The 15669-nt window shown below is 38.1% G+C and overlaps 1 protein-coding gene and 1 pseudogene across 1 annotated transcript; both read right to left on the reverse strand.

The window, feature by feature from the left end:
• Positions 1 to 2867: 2867 nt before the first annotated feature.
• On the reverse strand, positions 2868 to 7157 carry LOC120000706 (annotated as a pseudogene).
• A 4688-nt stretch (positions 7158 to 11845) lies between these two features.
• Positions 11846 to 12394, reverse strand: LOC120000708 (probable LRR receptor-like serine/threonine-protein kinase At1g34110). Its single transcript, XM_038848826.1, has one exon. The coding sequence runs from the start codon at positions 12338 to 12340 to the stop codon at positions 11846 to 11848; it is 495 nt and encodes a 164-aa protein (XP_038704754.1). The 5' UTR covers positions 12341 to 12394.
• Positions 12395 to 15669: the final 3275 nt, after the last annotated feature.

Genomic DNA, 15669 nt, shown 5'->3' on the forward strand with positions numbered 1-15669 from the left:
ACTTTGGTAATTGAAAGATTTGACCTGTTTCTTTTATGATGTAGTGGTTTTGTTCCTTTTCCTTTTTTTCGTTTCTTGTGAGAGAATTATATGAGGACTTCATGCATAGATCGAAACTATACCAGATACTCCAATCCAGGGAACAAATTATATATATATATATATATATATCACCATTATTTTTTTAGTTATAAGCACATAGTCCCCCCATTAAAATGCAAGGAAAGCACTAAGAAACTAATATATAAGGGCCCATAAATAAGCAAAGTTCCAAAAATTGGTGTGTTCAAATCTTTCAATTACCAAAGTTCCAAAAATTCTGTTAACCACTACATCTATTATAATCATCGCATGATACACGACGTAAAACTTTGTTTTGGCTAATATATAAATTAGTATCTTAATAAGAAATTGACGTCAATTCTATTTTCATTAAGAAACGGTCAGCTTTATTTACACCAAGGTTTTTACGAATTACACCCAATAAAAATTGAAAAATAACTAACCACACCTCAATTAACAAAAAATCTGAAACGTTTATTAAATACACCCCAATGACAAAAAACATACTGAAGATAGGTTCAGGTTAAGAGTGTGGTGTATTAATCCTATACCTAAAAAAATATGTGGTCAAAGATAAATTAATCAAAATTGGGGTGTAATTGATAAAAACTTGGGTGTAAATAAGCTCACCAAGATGTTCGTCCAAGGCTTGCAATGGGCCAAACTCGTTTTGGACACTGCAAAACTCCTTCATTTTGCAAATGGCTTGGCCCATAAAAAAGCAACATGGGCTGTGGAAGGCCTCTGGGCATTTTTAACAACATTATTTTATTACATTGTTTTTGAAATACTGTATTAAAATTTGCAATACTTAAAACAATGTAATTACATACTGAAAAGTGTAATAAGAGACTGTGTTAATCGGCAACAATATAATAAGGGACTATATTAATCAGAAACAATGTAATAAAAGACTATGTTGAAACAATGTAATTGCAACATGATATTTTGATTAAAAAAAAACTCCTATATGCCGCCAAGCATTTATTTTCACTTCCATAATGTTATCTCGTAAATAAAACTATTTCTAATCATGAGAAGATCTAGAGGGGTAAATGAGTCGAGTTTTAGGGTTTTTTTTTTGTGTTTGGCTCGTTAAGTTTTTTTAGCAAGTTCGAGCTCGAGCTGAACTTGTAACGAGTTCAAAATTGTTGTTGAGGTTGGCTTGTTTGATTCCTTGAATGTTCGAGCTCATTCGATTAAACGTGCTCGAGTTTTGTTTACGAACCAATTTTGTTTGATAGGACTTAGAGAATGTGTTCACGAGCAGTCAAAGAGCATGTTAACACTAATAAAAACATAATTCGAACTCGATTTGTTAATCTAAACGAATGAGCTTTTAACGAGCCAAGCTCGACGAATGCTCAGATCTTTTACACCTATAAGTAAGAAGATAGTGCACTTTGAAACTTTTTTATAACACTAGGCTCGAGTGGGTGGGACTACAAGCCTTTGCAGTTTCAAGCTTGGTGGTGCTAGATGAGCTACCAAGTGGCGATAGGGCTAAGTTTCTTGTTCCACATCGCCTAAAGGAAGATGTGAAGTACAAAATATAATAGGTCAAACTTCCAAATTAGACACCATTTGGTGCACCATTTTGGTGTACAATATAGCATATATGGTAGTGGTGCACCAAACAATAATATTGAGACTCAAATTTCAAGACCATTTTATGGCCATTTTACGACAATTATGAAATTTTTGTAATTTGGACAATTTTAGGAACATTTTGGTGCATATACCTTTTATATCCTTCACTTTACATTGGAGTGACGATAATTACCCCTTCGATATATCCTCTCGAATTTTTTCGACGATTCTCTCCCTCCCGTCGAGCCTCTCATTTCCACCGGCAGACTATTACGGTGGATAGTGTTTAATTATTCTGTAAAAAAAAATAAAAATTACTTAATTATTATTTATAATTATTTTATTTATTTTCTAAATTGTTTGTTATTTATTTTACTATTTATTAGCATCTTCTACAACTTATATGCATAGTACCTCTACAAGTAAATTGGCAAAACATATATGCTACCAACAAATATTGAGCCAACACTACCAACATTTAAGATAGCATATATTCTACCATTTTCTAAGAGCATATTTACGACCACCACATATATACTATTGTCAAAATTGTCTACCAAACGGGTCATATATGTATATATCATAAGCCCTATGAAAAGGAGTAAAAAGGGCCACCACAACACAAAGGCCAAATCAAAGTAGTCAGCATGCCTTATCTTTCCCTTCTTCATGTCCCCTTCATATAACAGCCCAACCTTGCATCAAAAGCCCAAATTTAGAATAATAATTTCATAATTAGAATCAAATAATACATGCTACCAAATTTATTTTTTTTTTTTGTGAAAATGATTTTTAAGGCATCTCCACAGCTCCACTGATATTATGGACTTTAAAATCTCAATGACAACAATATATGCTGGCTAACAACAATATAATGCATACAAAGTAAGGAGTCTTTCTTTCAAGATTTAGGGAATTTTCCACCCATTCAAATGCATACAAAGCATGTTTTACCGAGGAACCTGACATGCACTCGGTTGCACGGAAGAGCTCCGAAAACCAGATCGGTTAAAATTCAGGCAAGCAGAGCATAAAGAAAGTGAATTCACAAGGAAATTCTAATTGCTAATATTAATTTGGATACCTTCCAACAAAATTATCTTATTTATTTCCACTCTGGAAATCACTATTTAAGCCTAGAGCGAATTCCGTCTTTTACTGAGGTTGACTAAAATTTTATTCTTTCGCATTTCTAATTCATTCTTACTGATCCAGCCACGCCTTCCAGTACGGTTGCATTGTTACAACTTCACTCCAGTCACTAGCCCTGCCTTCGGCAACCCATCCTCGCCGTTAAGGTAATGACTCCGGCATGGCCAGCTCCCAATATTATTTATCTTAGATAAGATAGGTCTAGATTAGTACCACATATTTCACCATGAAAACACGACAATACAAAAGTATAGATGTAAATAGCAAGTAGCAACTCTAAACGAGTGCATTATTTTTATAAATACGGTAAATTGTAAGTTCTGATAGAGTTGGAATCATAGCACTCGATGAAAGAAACCGCATATGGCAACCCTTAAAACACATGAAAATTTCAAAGTGCAGAATCAATCCTCAACATCAAGTAGTTGTCCCATTGTAATGGAGTGAAACTGTTTCTGCGCAGTGGATCTTTGAGTGGATAGCTCCCGAGAAACTTGTTGCATAGAGGGCCGAGATCGCGGATTGGATTGTAAGCATGAGACTGCTATTTTTGCAACAGTCACCACTTCCTTTCCTACTCCATTCGTGGGAGAGGAAGGACGTTGGTCCAACAGATTCTTCAATAGCAAATGATGTACTGTTGAAGACGAAGAAGACGACGACAACGATGACACAGATGAGATGAGATCCCCCGGATGCTCCCCTACCAGTATTTCCAGTGCCAAAACCCCAAAGCTATAAACGTCACATTTTTCGTTCACTTTCATTGTGTAAGCAAGTTCTGCAAAGAAAATCATTTACTTGATGTGGCTAGTGTTAGGAATTAACCTTCATAAATAATAGTGAATAGCAGAAAGATTAATGAAAACAAAACAACAGTAACACACGATTTTTACGTGGTTCATGTTATACTTAGAATGATGCAAACAACATAATTAATAGTGCGGAAATTAACAAACATGAGATTTACATGGTTTGAATATGTGTCTACAGTCACAGAGCTGCTGAGATTTCACTACTATAAGGGAAAAACAAAAAACAATGGAAATACTCTCTTTACGCCTTTGTGGTGGTTAACAAGAGAGAGAAAACAATATGAAATTAGTTTACAATAGAGCTAAAAACACATCTATTCATATACCGAGTGACTTTACAAAACTGCGCTCCCAATTATGATAAACTTCAACTAAATAGTTCACCAACTATAGTCTACGTCTAAAAGTCACTGTAGTTGTCAGTATATCAAAAGAGGTACAATGTAATTTGAGGTAATTCAAAATAAGTAGGCGTTATAGGGCAATAGGGAGATGCTACAATGCCGAAACTACCCCTCTATAGTTTTAAGAAAACCAAAAATTTCGTGCAATCATGAGTCAGGCTCCAGAAAACCTATCACCTAGAAATCCAACATAGCTCCTAACAAGCTAAAACGGAAGAAAAATTAAGATGGAAAATACCTGGAGCAGTGTACCCCAATGTGCCTGCTAATGAAGTTCAATTTGATGAGTTGGGGTTCAGAATTCTTGCTGTGCCAAAGTTAGAGACATGAGCTTCATATTCTTCATCCAACAGAACGTTTTTGCTTGATATGTCCCTATGAATTATAGGAGGTGAGCAGTCATGGTGCATATAGGAAATAGCATTGGCTACACCTTTCATAACATTCACTCTCTTAATCCAATCAAATGTCATTGCTTGTTCCTCATCACAAAGTATCTTTTTCAAGCTCCCTCCATCCAAAAACTCATAAACCAGAAGTGAAAGTCGTGGATGTGAGCAGAAGCCATAGAACTTGATAATATTCCGATGCCGGATTTCTGTCAAAGCAAGAATTTCGCTTGTAAAAGCTTTTGAATTTGCAACTTCAGAGTCTGGAAGTTGGTGAAGTTTCTTTACAACCACAACCTGTCCAGTTGGTAATACAACTTTGTAGACACTTCCATTCCCTCCCACTCCAATGCAATGCTTGGCATCAAATCCGTTGGTTGCTTCAATGATGTTCTCATACACCAACTTTCCTTCACAACTCCATATTGTGAATGGATTCTGATTTGGTCCTTCCCTTGATTTGTTCTCTGTGTTTCGTGGTCTTTTGGTACGAGCGAAAAAAGCCGCGAAAATGATTAACAAAAGCAAAAGAACACATAAAATGGGGATTGTGGCTATGATCACAACTCTTTTGCCTTACTTTTTTGCTCGATGGTGTTTGGTCGAAGTAGGGCAAGCCTTCAAACCAGTAATATTTCCGCACAAACCTTTGTTATCTCTTACTGCATCCAAGGTCGCTGTGCGGAAGGCTCTAATGTCAGGAATAGGACCCTCTAACTGATTGTAGGATATATCAATGGAAGTCAAGCCTAACAAATCACCAAAACTTGACGGGATGCCACCAGAGAGGTTATTATGTGAGAGGTTCAAGTTGTCTAAGGTTTTCAATTCTCCAAGTCCACTAGGAATCTCTCCTATCAGCACATTGTGACTGAGATCAAGACTGTTAAGGAAGTAAAATTTGCCAATCTCAGACGGAACTCCTTCCAGGAATCCATTCCAGCTCAAATTCAATTCTACTAGCTTCTTGCAATCTCGTAGTTCTCCTGGAATAGAACCATTTAGATTGTTGGCTCCAAGATTCAGATATGTTAAGTTTGACAGCAAGCCAATCTCTACAGGTATGTTTCCTGAAAGCTGATTACCACTTAGCTCAAGCGTGAATAATGATGGCAACCTTCCCAATTCCTTCGGAATCTCTCCAACCAAATGGTTTGAGGAGAGATCAAGTACACAAAGGTTAGTTGCCTTTCCAAGTTCCAACGGAATTCGACCAGAAATATTGTTCCTTGCCATTTTCAAGCTTGTGAGATTGTTACAACGCCCCCATTTCTGTGAAATCTTTCCATGCAGATTATTATCACTCAAATCTATGTAGTCTAAGTGAGGATGTAGGCCGAAACTTTCCGATAGATTTCCAACTAAATGGTTCCTCTCAAGCGTAACTCTGACCAAACTGGTGCAGCTTTTCAAGCTTTTCGGGATTGGACCTTGAAGATGATTATCATGGACACTAAGTACCTCAACGGATCCGCTATGGCATAGGTGTTCTGGTAAATGACCAGTGAAGTTATTTTTGGATAATCCCAAAACCCGCAACAGAGTAAGATTACTTATATCTCGTGGAATTATCCCATGGAGCTTGTTATCAAATAAGTTTATAGAAGTAAGAAATTTAAGTTTACCAATGGAACGATGAATTGTACCGGTAAGATTGTTAATTGACAAATGAAGCACTTTGAGTGAATTTAGAGATTCGATTTCGTGAGGTATGATTCCAGACAAACCATTTTCATAAAGGTAGAGAAAGGATAGATTAGTCAAGTTCCCAATAGAAGCAGGAATTGTACCATTTAGACTGTTACTTGACATCACAAGGTAACTGAGTGATCTAAGATTCCCAATTTCTCGAGGTATGGAACCTGAAAGTTCATTTGCATAAAGATAAAGAAGGAATAAATTACTCAAGTTTCCAATGGAAGCAGGGATAAAACCTGTGAGAATGTTTGTATGCAAAGAAAGATTAGAAAGATGTCTCAGCTTCCCTATTTCCCGAGGTATGGAGCCAGAGAGTTTATTTTCATAAAGGTAAAGAAATGATAGATTAGTCAAGTTCGCAATAGAAACAGGAATTGTATCATTTAGACTGTTATTTGACATGTCAAGGCCACTGAGTGATCTAAGCTTTCCAATTTCAGGAGGTATGGAACCTGAAAGTTTATTTTCATAAAGGTAAAGAGTGGATAGATTAGTCAAGTTCCCAATGGAAGAAGGGATAAAACCTGTGAGAATGTTTGTATGCAAAGAAAGCTTAGAAAGATGTCTAAGCTTCCCTATTTCCCGAGGTATGGAGCCAGAGAGTTTATTTTTAAAAAGGTAAAGAAAGGATAGATTAGTCAAGTTCCCAATAGAAGCAGGAATTGTACCATTTAGACTATTACTTGACATCTCAAGGTCACTGAGTGATCTAAGATTCCCAATTTCTGGAGGTATGGAACCTGAAAGTTTATTTTTATAAAGGTAAAGAACTTTCAAGTTCCTCAAGCTCCCTATAGTGGTAGGGATAATGCCTGTGAGGTTGTTTTCACTCAAACATAACCTAGAGAGACTTCTCATGCTTCCTATTTCTGGAGGAATAGAGCCAGTTAGAAAATTTGCACCCAGGTAAAATATATAAAAACCAATGGTCAAAGCAAACCTAACTCAGACAATGACAAGTCCAAGCTCTCATGACACGTATCTCTATCTACTTAGTCTATCTCTGATGTACAACCATTGCTCTATAATTATGACAATGTTACCATTAGTTCAATGGTCAAAGCAAACCTTTCTCTATAATTGTTACAATGTTACCGTTAGTTCAACGGTCATATAGCTTGTGTATATATATATAAATGTCTCTGTAAAGTTTCTGCAAAGTCAATAAAAAGACAAAATACAAACAATCTCAACAAGTCTTTTATGGTATCGGAGCAGGTTCGAGAACTACTCCAAACAACTGAATCATCTTCTACCTCCATGGCTACAGTCACATCTGGGCTTAATGGGGATGGTGCATCTACAGCTCAGGTAGCTACAGAGAAACCAATCATCGCCATTAATGCGAGCTCACAACTAGCGGTGAAGCTCAAGACTACTAACTTCACAGCCTGGCGATTGCAGCTTGTAAGTGTTTTGAAAGGATACAAGCTCTTGGGATATGTGGATGGAAGTCTTACCTGTCCACCCGACACTGAAGATGAACAAAAGGAACACTGGAAATGCCAAGACAGCATGTTGGTGAATGCAATAGTTGCTTCACTACATGAAACTACTCTTCCACTATTGGGGGATGTTACGTCCAGTCATCAAGCATGGACAAAACTTCATAGTCTTTTTGCTAACAAGTCAAGATCTAGAATCATTCAACTCAAACAAAATCTGGTCAATATGCACAGAGGTAGCAAGAAGATTGAAGAATACTTAAGTGAGGTAAAACAAATAGCTGATGAGCTTGCCTTAACTGGAAATCCAATCGAGGAGGAAGATCTCGTCATTTTCATACTCAATGGCCTAGGAGCTGAATAGAAAGGAACAGTTGAATCTGTAAATGGGAGAGAAAATCCCATTTCCTATGAGGCCCTCAGATCGTTGCTCCTAAGTCAATAAGCTTATCAGCAGCGACTTGAACAACAGCAATCACAACTGCTAGCCACTGCTAACCTTGCTCAAAACCAAACTCCTCAACAGTATAGGAACTATGGAAACAATCAAAGAGGGCCCAACTCCAGGTCTCAAGGTCACTACAGATTCAGTAATAGAGGAAATCGTCCACCTTCTTCCTCATATCAGAACAACCATTACTCAACCAATGGACCATCTGGATACTCCAACTATGCTGGCAACAGTCCAAGGCCAAGGATTTTCTGTCAAATTTGTGAAAAGCCAGGACACTCAGCCCGTACATGCAGGAAGCTCAAGGCTTATGCATCTGAAAATCCACCCCAAGCCAACTATGCTTCCAGTCACCACGGATCCAACAACACCAATGTTCAACCTTGGCTTGTTGACTCAGGAGCCAGTCATCATATGACCTCAGATCTTGGCAATCTCTCCCTCAACTCTGAATATGGAGGCACAGATGAAGTCAAGATAGGAGATGGCTCAGGTTTGCAAGTCACACATCACGGCACTTGTCACTTACACACACCCACTAAGACATTCACTCTTGAAAATACATTATGCGTTCCTCATATTCAACGTAATCTGCTCTCTGTTCATCAGTTTACTAAAACTAACAATGTGTTAATTGAATTTTATCCTAACTGTTTTGTCATTAAGGATTTGAAGTCGGGAAATGTTCTGGCTCGGGGTCCATGCGTTGAAGGCACCTATCAGTTTGGTTCAGTGCAGCACAAGTCAGCCATGGTGGCTCACAAGTCCAGTCTTGATACTTGGCATCAACGATTGGGCCATCCCAACTCAGTACTACTATCTTATTTGTTAAAATCTGCAAACTTATGCCCTCTTGTTTCTACTTCTACTCCTGTTTTATGCAACTCTTGTGACATTAATAAAGTTCACGAATTTCCATTTGGTATGTCTTCAGTTCATACCACTCATCCACTACAAGTTATATATTCAGATGTATGGGGGCCTAGTTCTCCAGCATCCATATTAGGACACAAATATTATGTGATATTTATAGACCACTTTACACGTTACACCTGGTTCTATCCTTTGTTCCATAAGTCTGATGTTCTGAATATATTTTTACAGTTCCAAAGACTAGTTGAAAGACAATTTGATGCAAAGATCAAAACATTATATACAGACAATGGAGGAGAATACGTCAAACTTCAAACAACTTTGAACCAGCTAGGCATCTCCTGGAAACAATCACCACCCTATACTCCACAACATGTAGGCCTGGCAGAGAGGAAGCACCGACATATTGTGGAGACTGGGAAGACCTTACTTGCACATGCCCACCTTCCTCCCCAATTTTGGTCTTTTGCCTTTGAAACAGCTGTGTATCTCTTAAACCGTCTTCCTTTAACTACTACCAAACCATACTCTCCTTTTCAGTTACTTTTTCAAACCCTACCTAACTATTTAAAACTTAGGCCTTTTGGTTGCCTATGCTATCCTTGGTTAAAACCTTATACCAATAGTAAACTTGATCCCAAATCCTCCCCTTGCATCTTTCTCGGATACACAACCTCCCAAAGTTCCTTTAAATGTTATGACCCTAGTACTCGCAAACTCTATCTTTCTAGACATGTGCTTTTTAGAGAACATCTTTTTCCTGGATTGTCTTATCCTACTTTTGACCAGCCCATCCCTACAGCCACCAATTCTGACCCAGTGCAAGGTCCTTTACCTACTCCTCCCAATGTCTCTTTTTCTACTCCTAACGTCTCTATTTCACCTACCCTTGACTTACCTGTTGCGTCTCACCCATCTCATTCCACCAATCCTTCACCTCAACATGACATGTGTCCAAATCCCATATCTCCCAATTCCAACATATCAGATTCCTCACAACTCCCTTCACTTACACCCTCTCTTTCCTCAGACACTCCTCCTCGCACACACAAAATGGTCACAAGGTCTATGAACAATATTTACAAGCCTAAAACCCTTAATCACACTACTTTACATCCGCTACTTGCTTCCCCTGCACCTCACACAGTTTATGAAGCCCTTAAGTCTCCTCATTGGCATCAAGCCATGGTCGAAGAACTCAATGCTCTTCACCATCACTCCACCTGGACACTCGTACCACCCTCTCCATCTCACAAACCCATTGGTTCTAAATGGATCTTTCGAATCAAACGCAATCCTGATGGCACTATCCACCGCTACAAAGCCCGTCTTGTCGCTCAAGGTTATCTTCAAAAGCCTGGCTTAGACTACCAACAAACATTTAGTCCGGTAGTAAAACCTACCACCATTAGGCTTGTTCTCTCCTTGGCTGTCATGCATTACTGGCCGCTGAAGAAACTCGACGTTAACAATGCCTTTCTACATGGTTCTCTCACTGAAACAGTTCTTATGAAACAGCCCCCTGGCTTCATTGATCAACAACATCCTAAACACTTGTGTCTGCTTCACAAATCTATATATGGGCTCAAGCAAGCCCCTCGGGCATGGTTCACCGCCCTTCGCGCTGCTCTTCTTCACCTTGGGTTTATTAACTCTAGAGCTGACACTTCTTTGTTTATTTACAAATCCCCTACTGTAATTGCTTATGTTCTTGTATATGTTGATGATCTTATATTAACTGGCTCTGATCTCTCCTTTATACACAGGATCACCGCTGCCTTGGGGTCCAAGTTTTCACTTAAAGACTTAGGTGACCTCTCATATTTCCTTGGTATAGAAGCTATCCGCACCAAAGACACCTTATTTCTCTGTCAACATAAGTATATTCGGGAACTTCTAGAACGTGCGACTATGGCTGCCTCTAAACCTGTTGATACTCCTCTTCCATCCTCGTTCAATCTGTCTCAGCACAGTGGCTCTAAGCTCTCTGACATCACTCTCTACCGTCAACTTGTGGGCAGTCTCCAGTATCTGTCTCTTACACGTCCAGACCTCAGTTTCGCTGTCAATCGTTTAGCTCAGTATCTTCAGCATCCCACAACAAGCCATTGGCACACTCTCAAACGTCTACTTCGCTATCTCAAAGGAACCATTCATCACGGCATTCTTCTTCGTGCCAATACTTCCCACAGTCTACGTGGCTACTCCGACTCTGATTGGGCTGGGAACCCCGACGATCGATCATCTGTCACTTCCTACATTATCTTTCTAGGTTGCAATCCCATTTCTTGGAGATCTCGAAAACAAAAAGCCATAGCCAGGTCTTCCACTGAGGCTGAATATCGCTCACTTGCCGCCACTGCTTCTGAGGTTGTATGGATCACTCATCTTCTGCGTGAATTGCATATCTCTCTTATTCACAGACCGCTGCTGCTTTGTGATAATTTGGGTGCAACTCATTTAAGTCACAATCCTGTTCTTCACTCCAAAATGAAGCATATCGCCATTGATATACACTTTATTAGAGACCTTGTTCAAAAAGGTATCCTTGCAGTTCGTCACCTCTCCACTGTGCATCAACTTGCTGATATTCTCACCAAATCATTACCTCGTCAACGCTTTCTTGATTTACGTGCCAAGATCAATCTCCACGATGGGACCCTGATCTTGCAGGGGCATATAAAAACCAATGGTCAAAGCAAACCTAACTCAGACAATGACAAGTCCAAGCTCTCATGACACGTATCTCTATCTACTTAGTCTATCTCTGATGTACAACCATTGCTCTATAATTATTACAATGTTACCGTTAGTTCAATGGTCAAAGCAAACCTTTCTCTATAATTGTTACAATGTTACCGTTAGTTCAACGGTCATATAGCTTGTGTATATATATATAAATGTCTCTGTAAAGTTTCTGCAAAGTCAATAAAAAGACAAAATACAAACAATCTCAACAAGTCTTTTAAAATACACGAAGACTATTCAGCAAGCCTATCTCGGAAGGAATATTTCCTGAGAGTTTATTGTACCACAAAATGAGGGTGGTAAGTTTGGAGAGGTTGCTGATGTTAGAAGGGATTGTTCCGGAAAGCGAATTATTTCCTAACTTAAGAGTAAGGAGATTAGGCAAGGATGAGAAGTTGAGACTGTGAAGTGTACCTCTCAAACCATGACTCGAGAGGTCCAAGCCGACAATGCTTCCGGATTTGCTGCAAGCGATTCCTTCCCAATGGCAAGTCCCATTGGCGATGACCCATGAAGGTAGGAAAGATTGGCTGTGTTTGGAGAGGCTGGCTTTCCATTTGAGAAGGGCCTGTGGTTCATTAGTCCTACCAGAAGTGAAAGAAGTTGTAGATGGGGTCGAAGCCAAGAATTGGAAGGAAGAAAGTAACACAATGACAAGTAAGAACAAAGCCTGCTGGCATGTTTTGTAGAAGGGCTTGCATGGAAGCAACATTGTTGGTGGCTGCAATATTACTTCTAATTGTTACAAGAAATGTAGAGCGATATTGTTTCTATGCATAGATATGTAGACTCTGGAATGTATTTATTGTAAAAGCCTTTGGAGACCTCAGTTTACATATATATGGACCATAAGGCGCATATTCTACGTTGAAGTGGACGGGTAGAGAGGCCACGTCCAATAGAATCTCACATTGGTCATCAATTTTAAGTTTCTGGGATACGCAACATTATAGCTGGTAGTGAAGTGATCGATGTTGGAAGAAACTTCAAATGAAGAATGTGCCAAAGATACTTTGTATTCAGTGCACTAATTAAATCATTTCCACGAGACTAGAATTGATGCTGATACATCGTGCATGACCTGTTAAGGTATCAAATCAAATGCATTTTTCCATGAGACTTGACTTAGTGCCGTCGATCACAAAACAGAGGCACTGACAGTTGGATAGCAAGTTGTGTGGTTGATAAATGCTGTTGACGGTGGGGGGGAGACTTGAAGTAAAGAGTTACTGCTTTTCAACAAAACCAGTAGATAATAGGAGAGTGTCTTGGACTCTGATTTTGCTCAAAATCTATCAAAACATCTTGTAGCCTATTTGGTGCAGCTTATTTTAGAGTTTATACTTCACATACGTTGTATACTAAATTCTTTAATTATTTTTGTTATTCGCTGTTATTTAAGAAGGTCAATTCCTAACACCTGGAGCAGTATAACCAAATGTACCTAATTATCCTACCCCATTTGTTAGATACTGTGTGCAAGGTTTCTTATGTCATTGCAATTTAATTTCATATTATGTATGCATGGTAATCCTGTGATGGGTGATTTGGGAGCCTGATTGTAGAATCAATAGTTGGTGGCATCAAAATTGTAATAATTAGTAACTACGGGGCAATTTCAATAATTCGTAATAATTAGAAACTACGAGAAGCATGATTGTTTGTGTCGTTTTACATGGCTTAACATTTTATCTAATTAAGAATATGTATGGGATAATGAAGTATAATTCCTACCGAATGCCGGGTAGAATCCTTTGCAGACAACTTAAATACGCAACGGGTATCATAAATTTAGGAATTGTAGGAATCAGCTTCTCCTTTCCATTAATTGTTATCAAAATCAAGGTTTTGAAAACCGGACCGGTCCAACCGGTGACCGGCCACTTGTCCGGTCCAGTTGAGGTGCCAGAACCGGTAATTGATGAACCGGGATATTTTTGGTTGAATCGGCCGGTTCTTCGGATGAACCGGTCAGAACCGGGCCGGTTTTGACCGGTTCGGTCATTTATTAAAGTTAATAAAATATTTTTGAAATTTTGTTATTTGTAGGGTTTGAACTCATGAGCTTTTATTCATTAAAAAAGGCTTTAACCACTAGGCTATGAGATTTTTTTGTTTAAAATGATACTTTATTTGAATATATTGTATTTTTATGAAGTTTTCTTATATATTATATGCATATAATATAAATATATATATAAATAATTCATTACGTTAAAATCGGTTCGAACCCGGTTTGAACCCCGGTTGAACCTTTGAACCATGAACCGAAGACTTTTCCGGTTTGATGACCGGTCCGGTTTTAAAAACCTTGATCAAAATCCAATTTGTTAATCCTCGACCACCTGCTCCTCAATTAATGCATGACAAGTGACAACCGGCCTAACGAAAGTAAAATATCCCAGCAATTGCTATCTCCTCTCAACGCTATTGGGTTTGTCACACAATATTCAAGTTAATTTATGGGCTCCTAATGTCTCACTTGATACATATAAAATTTTGAGCGCACAACTCATCACCTGGGATACCAACTGCTGAAATCCCTATAATTATTGTTATAAATGGAAAACTACCAACAATACAGGTGCGTTTGACAGTGTGTTTACACCTACCAAACATACCATCGTTTTTGACTTAAATGCATTGCATTCAGATAAAAATGTGTTTGGCTGAGCGATGTGTTACGGTATCACCACACTGTGATGAGTTTGAAGTTGCAGGGAGCTACTTCCACTATAGACGCAACGTAGTTGACTGTGTTTTCAGTGTTAAAACACGATTTTTTTTTTCTAATTTTACCCTCAATCAATTTTATTATTTAATTTATATTTTTATAAAAAAATAAATTCATCAAAAAATAATTGATATCAATGAAAAATATTTTATTTTACCCCCACATCACCATAATATTTTTAGTAACATGCCAAATATTTTTGATTACCTCTGTTGGAATATAGCATGCAATAAACCAATTAATATTTATATTGCATGAACAGTGAACAAGCTACAGAAATAAAACAGTAACATTAACCAGAAACAGTAACATTAGCATATATGAACTCAATAATTGATGCTTAAATTAAAATACCAAAACCGTAAACAGATGATAGGAATTGTAGGAGCGAGGTACGCCTTTCGCGAATCTCCTTAAAGAGAAATGTCCCAGCCACTGGTGCCAAGCTCTCCGGACAGACTCTTCCCAAGATACAACGCTCCGCAAACCACTAGTAAGCAGCACTTCAATACTAATGGACTTAGACGAACCAATTTAGAATTGCACTCTCAAACAGATTGAAGACAAAGAAACAGAGACTTAGAAGAGCAGCAGAATGACAGAAGAAGAAGAAGATTTTCTCTCTTTTGAAGCTGCTGCCAAGGCTCTCCTTATATAGGAGGCTCAGTAACAAAAACCCAGAAAAATCAGTGAGCACTCACTGATTTTCGGGCTTGCAGTTTTGACCAATCAAGGTTGCAACCAATGCATTAGGGCCTTTCTTTTATGGGCTTGTGTCAAAGTGCAAAATTATAATAAGATGCCCGTCGCGATTCATGTTCAATCACGTGTATATTATGGGACAGGGTATTCTCACCCTCACAAATTAGTAATCTCACCCCATTATTAGATTTTTATTAATTTATTAAGTCATCCTTACTTTTATGTTAAATATTATGTACAATGAAAAATAAGTTTTTAACTTATAGATAATGTAAGCGTTTAGTGCATATAGGTCACTAAAAGATATCCCTATTTGCAATTAGCTCACTCAAAGAAAAAAATTTCAAATTGGGTCACTTAATGTTCCAATTTTAAGCAATTAGATCATAAGAGTCTAATTCCTATTAATTGGACGCCGGATATTGCTGACATGTCCGATGATCGCCTACGTGGACCAAATAATGTGGCTTCTTTGATGATGTAATTTTTAATAAAAAATAAAATTTAATAATCATTTTCAACCGCTCATCTCCATCTCTCAAGTTCCACCAACTACAATACAACCCATTAGATTTGCAAATCCTTCTCTGAAGCATGTCAAACTT

The sequence above is a fragment of the Tripterygium wilfordii genome, chromosome 6 (assembly GCF_013401445.1).
Source record: "Tripterygium wilfordii isolate XIE 37 chromosome 6, ASM1340144v1, whole genome shotgun sequence".
NCBI lineage: Eukaryota > Viridiplantae > Streptophyta > Magnoliopsida > Celastrales > Celastraceae > Tripterygium > Tripterygium wilfordii.

What these genes read in the sequence shown, in the direction of transcription:
- LOC120000708 (XM_038848826.1), bottom strand. Translation starts at nt 12,340, where the DNA reads ATGTTGCTTCCATGCAAGCCCTTCTACAAAACATGCCAGCAGGCTTTG.